Source organism: Cimex lectularius, unplaced genomic scaffold (assembly GCF_000648675.2).
Source record: "Cimex lectularius strain Harlan isolate CLEC.00 unplaced genomic scaffold, Clec_2.1 scaffold344, whole genome shotgun sequence".
NCBI classification, from domain to species: Eukaryota; Metazoa; Arthropoda; class Insecta; order Hemiptera; family Cimicidae; genus Cimex; species Cimex lectularius.
This window is the reverse complement of record NW_019392996.1, coordinates 210,593-223,069: the sequence shown is the minus strand read 5'-3', so window position 1 is coordinate 223,069 and position 12,477 is coordinate 210,593. Positions and strand designations below refer to the sequence as shown.

At 34.4% G+C, this 12,477-nt stretch overlaps 1 protein-coding gene across 1 annotated transcript; it reads left to right on the top strand.

Moving 5' to 3' along the window:
* The first annotated feature begins 993 nt into the window (after positions 1–993).
* On the top strand, positions 994–11,705 carry LOC106664109 (probable glutamine--tRNA ligase). The gene is made up of 14 exons (XM_014389530.2): positions 994–1,269; positions 2,857–3,004; positions 3,072–3,231; positions 3,320–3,513; positions 3,577–3,722; positions 3,786–3,972; positions 4,051–4,238; positions 4,339–4,562; positions 4,627–4,766; positions 4,849–5,020; positions 8,377–8,536; positions 8,601–8,824; positions 9,835–10,027; positions 11,457–11,705. Exons 1-14 carry the CDS (start codon positions 1,159–1,161, stop codon positions 11,508–11,510), a joined length of 2,301 nt encoding a protein of 766 aa, XP_014245016.1. The 5' UTR covers positions 994–1,158; the 3' UTR covers positions 11,511–11,705.
* The last annotated feature ends 772 nt before the right edge of the window (positions 11,706–12,477 follow it).

Below are 12,477 nucleotides of genomic sequence, written 5' to 3'. Positions count from 1 at the left end.
CAACAGACTATAAAACAGAGGAAGAACTCAGGAGAGCATCAGATGCAATGATATGGTATACATATGGACCCAAAACAAATGAAGGAACCGGATCGGGTGTTTTCTGTACAAGCCCAAAACAAGAGCAATCGAACTCATTAGGGAAATACACTTTGGTATTTCAAGTAGAAATACATGCCATCAATGTTTTTTTGCCTTGGAAAATTAACAATCAACACATCAAAATTGGTCAGTGAATGTGTCCAAAATCTTCAAAACCTGTGGAAACACAACAACCTGATGATACCTTGAGTACAAAGGAATTTTGGGTAACAAAAAAGCAGACCACTGGCCAGAGGAGGATCTTCAAGGCCATACATAGGCCCCGAACCTATACTTGTGTTGGGATAAAAAAACAAATACAGAATCTCCTCCATCACAGAATGGATTCAAATAAAACAAAAGGAGAAGTGGACAAACTCTAGCGACGCTAAACATAATAACTTTATGCTAAAACAACCCTCAGATTGGCATCTAAGAAAACATCTACATGGATGGCCGATTTTATGATGACCCCCCCATTATGCAAGGTTATGCAATGCCAAGCAACGGCTCAATTGAGACATAACCTAGCATACAGAAAACACCTAGGAAATGAATTTATAGCAGCAAGTCAGCAACAGTCAATGATCCAATACTTCTGAGAAGAAGGAATGAGTCTATTGCGCTGATGACTTGAACTAGGGAACTAGGACACTACAATATGCAAGAAGGCTGCAGGCCTGAAGAGCACAAACCCCGCTTCCTTGTATCCTCATCATCATCATGTTCTATAATCAGTTCATGTATTAAAACTTTAAATAATTAATTTAATAGTATATAAACATATTTAGTTAAAGGAGAGCATGTTGGTCGTGTGGAGAAAATTCGATTCGTTTTTCGATGCAAGACATCGATGCTGATCCGATTCTGGAACATGTGGAACGTGTAGGGAGGAAGCTACCCTTGTTTTGATAAGGTTTAACTTTAGTTCTAATCCTCTCACTTTCATGATTCATCCAGTTGGGACTAATCTACGAAAGTGTTGGCGTCTGCAACGCAGTTTCCTTGTTTTGATTTAATCGCCTCTGCGATAGTCTTTTTTTTTCTTTTTCCTTTAATTTTCAGCCGTTGGCAACGATGACCGAATCGATGGACGTTTTGTTGTCCCTCGGTTTAAAAGAGCAAAAGGCCAAAGAGACCCTTAAAAATGATACTCTGACAAGAACTATTTTAGAACTCTGTGATGAGGTAAATCCATTTAAATCTGATCGAAACTTTGTGAAATTTGACTTTCTTTAACTTTCTGGCACGTTTTGAAGACATTTAATAATACTGCAAACTGCATGACTAATCTTTGCTTCTATACAACTTGTATGATAACGCGCAGTTCCGTTATTCTTTCAATATTTTTTTCTCACTTCTGTTTAATTTTAACTTAAGTTCTACTTATTACCTCGATTTTCTATTGTAAAAGCAGTAATTTGGTTGTTACTAATCATATTGGTCATCCGCTCTGGGTTGCTTTGTCAGAATCGTTTTGGCATTTCCCCATCTTCAGGGCTGGGTCTGCAGTGTGATGAACCTGTTCTTTCCATTAATTTTGGTTTGCTCAACTTAGTACCTAAAAATGTCCTCCATGGTCTCAACTCGATTCTTATCTACTCTATACTCAACTCTCTGGCCCAACTCTTCCACGTTTCAATTTGAGTCTTTTTAACCCTTTACTCGAGTCTCAACTCTCCTCATCATTCATCTCTATTCAACTTTTCTCTGTTCAGTACTCATGTCTCATTTCTGTTTTTCATTAGGGTCTCAACTTCCCCTGATCTCTTCCTGACTCTTCAGGCCTTTACTCGAGTCTCGACACTCCCTGGCCTCAATTTGAGCCTTAAGTAAATTCTATTCTGCTCTTTACTCGAGTCTCGACTCTCCCAGATCTGAACTTGATTCTTTTCAGTCATTACTCGGGTCTCAAATCTCCTCAGCAGTCGGCTCCATTCAACCATTCTCTGTTCTTTACTCTTTTCTGCCTTTATTCGGGTCTTTACTCGATTCTTTTCTGGTATTTACTCAAGTCTTGATTCTTCCTGGCCTCAGTTTGGCTCTTAACTCAATTATTTTCCTCTCTTTACTCGAGTCTCGACTCCCGCAAGATTGAACTCAGTTTTTTCTGCTCTTTACTCGAGACTCAACTCAATTCTTTTGTGCTTTTTACTTGAATCTCGATTCTCCCTGATCTTAACTTTCCTTATCAGTTAACTCTACTCAACTCTACAATGCCCTTTACTCGAGTTTCAACTCTCCTTGGTCTCAAATTTTGTCATCAGCTAAGCCATTTGCTTCATTTCCTAAAAATCCAAAGTGCGCCTTCATCCAGGTTACCGCAATCTCTAATCTCATATTTGCACAAGGTTCCTTACTCTTGAATTGTATTTGTATTCTAAATGTGACAGGACAACCCAGCGAGAATAGGCAGACCAAAATGATGACTAATAACCAAATTTCAGATTCGTCACCTACCAAAAGAGGAAATCTCATGATTAATCTTTATTACAATTAGTTGAGATAAAAAAGTCAATGGCACGAGCGGGATTCGAATTTTATCTCAACTAAAAACCTTGATTAATTGTAATATATTAATTGGTCAAGCAGACCACAAAATTAGTGAAATTAATCTTTATGCTGATTTATTTAAATTACTTTTCTAATATAATGTACAATCCTATCAATATTATCATACATTTTTGTCCATGAAAGTTAAACATTATTTCCGTTTTTTTTTTTTCTGGTCGGTGACTCCCACCATGTTACATTAAATGAACAATTTTTTTGTAGGTTAAAAAGCTTGGTGCAGATCATACCGACGTTGGAATGATTTTGTATCAATTCGCTGGAAATTTAAAACCACAGATAAAACAATTTGTGCCATTTGTTGTGCCTTATATTGTTCAAAAGAAACTTAATAGTTCCCTACGCATAGAAGGTATCACCGTATTTAAATTTTATTCTTAAAATGACTCGGCTTAACTGATAACATTTCATTGATACAGCGGCCATCGAGTACTTACTTTCTCATGCTACCCAACCAAATTTAGACTCATCCGATTTCGAAAAAGCTTGCGGTATCGGTATCACGGTTACCCCTGAAGATGTTGAATTAGCCGTCGAAAAGACAATCAATAAATTCAAAGAAGAAATAATTGAAAAGAGGTAATTTTTTATTTTTTTTTTATTTTTTTAGCTTTTCAATATATTGAATGCGCTCAGTAGAGGTGAAGTTGTATGTCTATTTTTCCAGATATCGTTTCAATACAGGACTCCTTTTGCAAGATGTACGTAAATGTCTTAAGTGGGCAGATTTTAAAGATGTTAAAAATGAAATAGATGTCCAAATGCTAGATCTGCTAGGGCCTAAAACAGATGAAGATTATTTGCGTTCTCAAACAAAACGAAAAGATAATACCACTAAGCCTAAAAAATTAAGTGGAAATGGTAAAAAAAATTGTGGTATGTGATGTTCTTGTAATAACGGAGTCTTTTAAACCATTTTGTCAGGTAGTTCTGGACCACTGACGATTGATGATATGATCAGCACTCTTAATCTTCACTCTCCAGGTGAAAATTTTAAATCTGCTGATTACATAATCACCCCAAATACGAAACAGCTTCTCCAAGACCATTTGAAAATGACTGGAGGAAGGGTACTTTTTTAATAGAAATAATAGAAATAAATTTTTATGCATATAAATGTTTATGCTTTCAAGGTTCAAACGCGGTTTCCACCTGAACCAAATGGAATTCTTCATATTGGCCACGCAAAAGCAATTAATATTAATTTTGGATATGCCGCACATCATAATGGCATCTGCTACTTACGGTACGATGACACCAATCCTGAAAAAGAAGAACAAAAGTTTTTTGACGGCATTCTAGAAATGGTTCAGTGGTTAGGTCAGTCTAGCTGGATGTATTTTATATTTGTATTTATTCTATCCATCCTTAATTTCTTCATGTTGATATAATTTTTAGGATATAAGCCATATAAAATTACTCATTCTTCTGATTATTTTGATCAGTTATACAATTGGGCTGTGGAATTAATTAAAAAAGGTCATGCGTATGTTTGTCACCAAAAGCAGGATGAAATAAAAGGATTTAATCCACCACCTTCTCCTTACCGCAATAGATCTGTTAAGGAAAATCTTGAACTATTTGAAGTATGTTCTTTATAAATTCATTTCCTGGTTTAATAAATTGATCTTTCTTGTCATGTAAAAGGAAATATGTATCAGTTTTTTGTTTTTTTTATCATAACAGGATATGAAAAATGGCAAAATGAAAGAGGGTGAGTGTTCATTGAGGATGAAAGTCAAATTGGAAGAAGGGAAACAAGATCCAGTCGCCTACAGGATAAAGTTTACTTCACACCCAAGAACCGGTGATCAATGGTGTATTTATCCAACGTATGATTATACCCATTGTTTGTGTGACTCAATTGAGAACATCACTCATTCGCTCTGCACCAAAGAATTTCAATCCAGGTTTGTTTGCTGGTGTAAATTATTAAATGTAATTCAGATTTTTGTTTTGTTTTTTACTTTAAAGGAGATCCTCGTACTACTGGCTGTGTAATGCACTCGATTTATACTGCCCTGTACAGTGGGAATATGGCCGGTTAAATATAAACTATACCGTTGTGTCCAAAAGGAAAATAGCCAAATTAATTGAATGTGGCAAAGTTAAAGGCATGTAACCTTCTTTAAAGTTTCTGGAAATATCCGCTTAAAAAAAAAAAAAAAATTGTTACTATTAATGTGATATTAATAGATTGGGATGATCCAAGGTTATTTACATTAACTGCTTTGAGAAGGAGAGGATTTCCACCGGAGGCGATTCACAGATTCTGTGCCCAGGTTGGAGTGACTTGTGCGCAAACTGTCGTCGATCCATCGATGCTTGAATCTTGTGTCAGGGATGTTCTCAATCAAACTGCTCCAAGGTAAAATAGTAACACTTTGAAGCCTGAAATTCTGTCGTCAAAATTATGCAACACATACAGTGCCTAGTTTACAATTTTCACAAAAATACATTTTGTTTTATAATGGCTATTATTATTATTATTATTTCGCTTTTTTAATTTTATTTTATGATGCACCAGTGTCAACAATTAGTTTTGTCATTATTTGAGGGAGTAAGGTTGAAATTTCTTAAAAAATAAAAAAATAATATATTGTTTTAAATAAATAAGTCATACACTGGCCCTATCAAACTTCACTCTAATAAATACATTCAATCTCCATACATGCTAGGTACACAAAATTCAAATAACATCAAACTTTATTTGTCATAAATTTTTACATGTACTTAATACAAGGGCTATTACTATAATTATAGAAAAGGGTGTATTTACTCATTATTTAATTATGTAAATTAGTCATTACAGTTTAAGTACACTGGAATGATATATTGGGTTGTCCGGAAAATAATGCAGGATTTTGGTATTAAACAAAAAAAAAGAAACTAGTTACTTTAAAGCAATGTTCTTTAATCAAAATAATTTCCCATACTCTCAATACATTTCTCCCAACGTGTTGGTAACTTATTAATTCCGTCTGAGTAGAATTCAGAATTTTTAGAATTGATAAAGTCAATAAATGCATTTTCCAGTTCCGTTTGATTTTTGAATATTATGTGTTCTAAGTAGTGGTCCAGGTGTCTAAAAAAATGGTAGTCAGTAGGAGAGAGGTCCGGAGAGTAGGGTGGGTGAGGCAAAGTTTCATAGCCAAGCTCCAATAATTTTTGTGACGTTACACGTGACACATGTGGTCGAGCGTTGTCATGCAACAAAATGGGCCCTTTCCGATTGACCAAAGAGGGCTTCATTACTGCCAATTTCTGATGCATGGTATTAATTTGGTTACAGTATGATTCAGCATTGATGGTTTCGCCAGGATTTAAGAAGCTGTAGTGTATTAAACCAAATGAAGCCCACCATACCGTAACCATTACCTTTTTTTGATGAGTTGGGGGCTTTGGAAAATGTATTGGAGCTTCTCCTTTGTCGAGCCACTGTCCAGAACGTCTAGTGTTATCGTAGAGAATCCACTTTTCGTCACATGTAACAATTCTGGCCAGAAATGGGTCATTTTTGTTTCGACAAAGAAGTGATGCACAAACATCAAAGCGCTGATTTTTTTGGCGATCGTTTAATGAGTGTGGAACCCAATTTTCGAGTTTTTTCACTTTTCCAATCGCCTTGAGGTGGTCAGCGACGGTCGTTTTACTGACTTTGAGTTGCTCTGCACCCACCACTGATCGCAGAACATCATCATTAAGAGAGGAAGGCCTTCCACGACCTTCTTCATCTTCAAGGCTGAAATCTCCCTCCCGAAATTTTTTAAACCACGTTTGCACAGTGCACTCATTAACACAACCCTCGCCCCAGACTTGGTTAATGTTTCTAGCCGTTTGGGCTCCGCTTCGGCCGAGTTTAAACTCGTAAAAGAAAATCGTACGAAATTCTCGCTTTGACATTATAAGGATGACTGAATTATTTCCAAGTAGCGGAATGCTACAGAGGTAAACAAACAATATCATTTGGAAGAGGATTAATAAGTGTTGACATTCATACAAATGAGTAATCCTGTAAACGTAAACAGAATATTTTATATAGATTTTTTTAAATGAAAACTTAAAATCCTGCATTATTTTCCGGACAACCCAATAGAATTGAACTTTTTGCCTTTAAATTTTATTACATTTAGATGATTAACTTTTACAAAATTTGGTTTTTTTTTTCTAAAACTGAATGCTTTTTTTTATACCATACAAACAACAATCTTCTTTTGCTCTCCCAAAAACAATATTTTTTAGCGTGGATCGAACAAAGGTCATATTCACTGAATATTTTTTCAAACCAAGATATTCCTTGTTCTTGTAAAAAAAACTTTTATATATCAAAAATTAATCGTATTCTTTAACAAAAAAAGTTCTGTTGAGTCTTTTAAGCCCAGTAATGTTAAAACTAAGGAGTCATAGATTTTGGTTTTCCTAGCTGTTTTTTCATCCCTGCTAGTATGATCCTTGGTGGCTGCGTGCACCAATGTCATTTCCCGGTGATTTCTCTTTCCATACAAATATTGTTTTTTGCCTCATGTTCTATATTCGTTAATCACTGGATATATTTCCTTAAAATCTTCTAATTTCTCTTTATCTCTCCTGAAACCCTTTTCCACTTCCCAGTATATATTTTTATTCCGGTAAACCATAAATCTATTTCTTAATAGAATTTTTTCATCGTTTTTGAGAATTGGAATGTTTTGTACATTCCATTGCATTAGGTCGGATGACAGCCCAGCCCTGAGTTTTTTAACGAATTTATTAAAATAATGTTTTAAATCCAAGGATTTTACAAGTTTCACAACAATGGATGTACCTTTGGTTTTGTCTTTCGCAATCCTGAAGACACCATCGACAATTATATCTTCTTTGAACTTTGTGGTAAATTTCTCTTTGACTTCTTTCTTCCATATCTTACATAGACAGGCTAGAGACTCGAAAGTACGATTTTGTTAAATTTCTTGCTTTCAAAACCATTGAATCAGCTTTAAAATCACTTTTACTTGTTAACTTAGTGCCCACTGTGGCACTGATTTGTTCCAGCATCTATTTTCTTCTGTAATTTTTGCTAGTCATCTTTCTTCTGATCCTTTGGGATAGTTTAAGGGTACTTCTCTTTTCCTCCTATGTTGACTTTTGGATGGGGGGTTAAATATTTGTCTATAAAATTACAATTTTGAATATAATAATGGTATCTAAATTATCCGATATTACCAAATTTCACAGTACAATAATGATACTTGTGAAGCTTATCCTAACCATTAGAAAGCCTTTTTTGAGGTACAAATATTTGTTAAACGATAAACACTGTAGCTTTACAGATACTAACTTTGAAATGTATCACATCAGTTTTAATTAAGATCATGAACTTAATTAAATTTAATTATTTATTTTGTGTTATATTTTAAATTTTATGACTTTTTTGTGTGACTGAAATTTTTCTGTTCTATTTCTTTTTATAAATATGAGCTACACCAAAACAAAGTCTATGTGAAAAAAGTTAATTATTAGTCGGGTGATGTCTCTGACATTCATGCTGCGTACTTTAATATTTTTAGTGAATATTATATGGCAAATTTGAGGATTTTTGTTGCTTATAAAGCCAAGCTCTCATTATGATAATATTTGTTTGTATTTTCTAAGCATTTTTAAATTTTTATTTTCATTCTTGCCAATGTATTCTTCCTTCTGAGGTAATTAAATTTGATTATTGAAATGTTAATTTTAATTTTTCAGAACTATGGTTGTAATTAAACCTCTTGAAGTAGAAATCGTATCAGGTTGGGATGGAGAGGAAGCATTTTCAATGCCTGATTACCCCTTTGACCAAAACAGCACATCCCATAATATTAAATTCAGTCCCTTATTATATATCGAACAAGACGATTTTAAAAGCGTAAGTTAGTGGCTATTTTTAACATTATTATTTATTGATAATAAATTATTCCAAACATTTTCAGAATGCTGACCAAGGTTATAAAAGATTAGCGCTCAATCAACCTGTTGGGCTTCGTTACACACCTTATTACATACAAGTTAAATCGGTCGTTACGAATGAAGAGACAGGAGTGGTGCAAAAGTTGTTCGTAACATCTCATAAACTTACAAAAGACACCAAGCCAAAGGGTTTTATTCATTGGGTATCGAAGCCGACGCCAGTCACCTTGAGAATGTATTACCCGCTGTAAGTTTTTAATAAAAAGATATTGTGTTGAGGTCTGATGATGAGCCTAAAGCTTGATGAACATAGCTCATTTGGTCATCTTTGACAGATGAAACAATCAAGTACAGGCAGACCAGATTAATAAAGAAACAATAGAACTAGTTAAGTACTTTATATTTTATAATAATTAATGTTAGATGTTTGAGGACTTCTTTCTTGTCAAAGCATCGGTTCTCTTCTGCATTTTTTCATATTTTGAACTTAAAACATTTTACAAATTGGTTGTGTTAACTCATATCCACTTACCGCCTTTTCAAATGATCCAACCTAAGTCAGGTGTCGGTGGTCACAAGGCATTGGCATGATACTCAACAAGGTAAAGGTTCTAGGCTCGATTTCTGCTGTATAATAACATAAAAATTATACAAATGAACTTTTTCACTCTAGAAGTGAAGAAACTAAAACTTGATATCAAGCTCACAGTACCTGGGTAGAGGTAGGGGTAAGTGTAATGGCACACTCAATACCTCTCAGGGGAAGCAAGAGGACATTGTTACACTCTACATCCTGAATATGATAATCTTAAAAAAAAAAACAAGCCCTCCCCATTTTTTTAACCTGCAGTCCCTGGCTTCCTATACCCTACACTGACTAGAATACTGCTTCCACCCTTATCAGCCAATAGCACCTCGTTTTTATGGATAAACTGCATGGTCAATTAAATGCAAATGGATGCAAGAAATGGTCAATTGAATATTTAACATCCTCACAACAGAGAGTTAAGTGGAAAAGGCATCATCCACCACCGCTGGAGTCCTTAGTTTTAATTATGGAAGACAAAATGCCCCTTTCATAGAAATGTGGCCATATTATCCAGCTAAATCACAACATTGACTAGCTCAAGTCAAAAGTTGAGATTAATTATATAACTAAATAACAAAAAATTATTAAAAACATTTGCAATTTTGGCTTGTTTTTATTACTGTGTAAAGTAACTATTAAACAATATGATTTCTGAATTGTTCTTTCAGCTTTCACCATAAAAACCCCGAAGATGCGGCACAAGTTCCAGATGGATTTTTGTCCGATGTTAACGACAATTCTCTGGTAGTCTTAGAGGCTTTAGCAGACAGTTCTCTAGTAAGCAACGCTCAACCTTTTCAGCAATACCAGTTCGAACGACAAGGATATTTTTGTGTTGATCAAGATTCAAATGGAAACCATGTAAGCTTCAATTATTCAAAGTTTAATAATAATGGGTTTTATTAATAACATTATTTACAAATTTTATTTATACAGAATACTTTTTAAAGGGTTAATGCTAGCATTAAATTTTCTAGCAAGGTAGATGTATAATACACTGTGAAACCCCTCTCTTAAGGACAATATTTGCATTCACACCCCTCTATAACAGAACCCCTCCATACCATCGTGGACACTGCTGTTAATCCCCATCAGAATAATTCACACCTCTAGAACAGACATAAATTACAGACTTCCTGGGGCTAATTTGCTAAACCCTATACCCACGTCTAATATTTTATTACTAAAATCGCTTAAAATTTCATTCAAATTCATTGAGAGCTGTGAGCAGTGGCAGCTTTGTGAATGCAATTTTTGGATTTTACACCTCTTTTTTTTTTTTTTCTTGGCTCCTAGGTGGGGTCCATTGGATACAATCTTAGAACACGTATCTAATATTTTTCGATGTACTAAATTGCCTTAAAATTTCATTTAAATTGATTGAGATAGATGTGAGCAGTGGCAGTTTTGTGAAAGCATTTTTTGTTTTTTACACCTAAAATTTTACATCTATTTTTTCTCGATTCCTGGGTGGGGCCCATTTTGGATGGAACCCAGGAACACGTATGTTATATTTTTCGATGTACTAAGTTCCCTTAAAATTTCATTTATATTGATTGAGATAGCTGGGAGCAGTGTCAACTTTTCGTACACAATTTTTTGGTTTTTACATCTAAATTTTTTTTTCTTGACTAAGGGAACCTTTGTTCAATTGTCTTAGTATTTTAACCAGATATCTCTAAAACCTGTTACAGTGGCAATGTTAAGACTGAGTCGGTCTTCCAGGAAATTTGAGATTGCCTGTAAATATTGTCAATCTGTAGACGTGTTTTGTGTTATATGTATGTTATTGATATTGCATTTGATTAATGATATTAGCGTAGCTGCGGCTGAGTTTACATGTGTCTGTTTTGTAATTGTTGCTGTGTTTATTTCTGTTGATGTAAACCATTTCTAAAACGTTATGTTTATGATTGTTTTGTTCTGTGTTTAATATTTTTGGATTGTTGAAATCGAAATTGTGTTGGTGTTCAAAATGTTGGGTAGCCAGTGCTGTAGGATTCTGTTTAGGTTTTTTGCAATCATAGATATGTTGCTTTACTCTCTTATCAGAGTATCTTATCACAATCTCAACATAATCATTTATTATGATTTTTTTTAATCACAAGTATAATTGTTATACGATTGGGCAATTTTAGTCATTTTATATGATATGTTGTTTGAAAAATTATGCATAAAATATTGATTACTGTTGATTGTTTCTTTTATTTGTTGTTTGTAAGTGTGATAAATAAACCTTTTCTATTTTCTTCTGCTTTGTCCTTTTCATTGTGATTTTGTCTGTTTCCAGATCTTCTTCAATTACACCTTACCGCTTAAAGAAGATTCAGGGAAGTCTTCGTAATCATGGCAAACGAAGGGATTCATGATTCTGTTGTACAGAAGAAAATTATAAAACAATACTTTATCAAACACAATCCTGTGTTATAAAAGATACCACCCAATATAACTTTCTATGCAGAATATATCTTATCTTTTTTTGGTCCAGTTCTCGCATCTGTATTATTTTGTTGACATTAAACATGTTTAATTTGTTTTACCTTATATTTCTTTTCCTGATAAATAAAAAAGAATTGTTATATGGCATGACGTTTTACTGAAAGTTTGAGTGTGTATGAGTCGGAGTTTGTTATTTCCAAACCACTGCAGCATTTTGACTTATTGTATTTTTTCTTAGTTCAGTTCAATCGGTTGTAATTATGTCTAATTTTTCCTGGGCTAGTCCAAAAAATTAATAAGCATTAGGATATTTTAATCTTCAGAATTCCCCCCCCCAATTCAGATTTAAGAAATTTAACGAAAAATACCTGGTAGAGCAGACTGGGTGAAAGGGATCCAAGATAATACCAACTTTATCTATTTACAGATTCAAAATGGGTCAGGAGCTGATATTTATTGCAATAAACCAATGACTAGAATCCATATAAGCTTCGGGCAATATCCACTGACTTTCAAGTGGAGGCGGTTACTGAAAAACAAAAGCCAAAGTAAACCTACTGGAGCTCTGATATGGTATACAGACAACTCAAAGATGAGAAATGGTATAGGCGTTGGCATGAAGTGGCTATGAGAACCACATTGCTCTTGGCTCCACCACAACCATCTTTCAAGCCGAACTACTAGCCATAGAAACCATAAACATCTCAAAAGTGCAACAATATTTGTTTTAGACTAGTAGTCGTAACAACACACAAAGGTAAGTAACAAGGAGCAACTAGTTTCAAGGGGAGCTTCAGGCAGACAGGGTTCAACCCCCCTGGGGGTTGATGCTAGGGCCCCTAAATTCAGGTGTGTTAAAAAATTCCAAATTA

Excerpts from the sequence above, each read along its gene's own strand:
- LOC106664109 (XM_014389530.2), top strand. The coding sequence starts at position 1,159 with ATGACCGAATCGATGGACGTTTTGTTGTCCCTCGGTTTAAAAGAGCAA. Across the intron at positions 4,563-4,626 it reads ACCAAAGAATTTCAATCCAG|GAGATCCTCGTACTACTGGC; the intron begins GTTTGTTTGCTG and ends TTTACTTTAAAG. Across the intron at positions 8,537-8,600 it reads AACAAGACGATTTTAAAAGC|AATGCTGACCAAGGTTATAA; the intron begins GTAAGTTAGTGG and ends AAACATTTTCAG.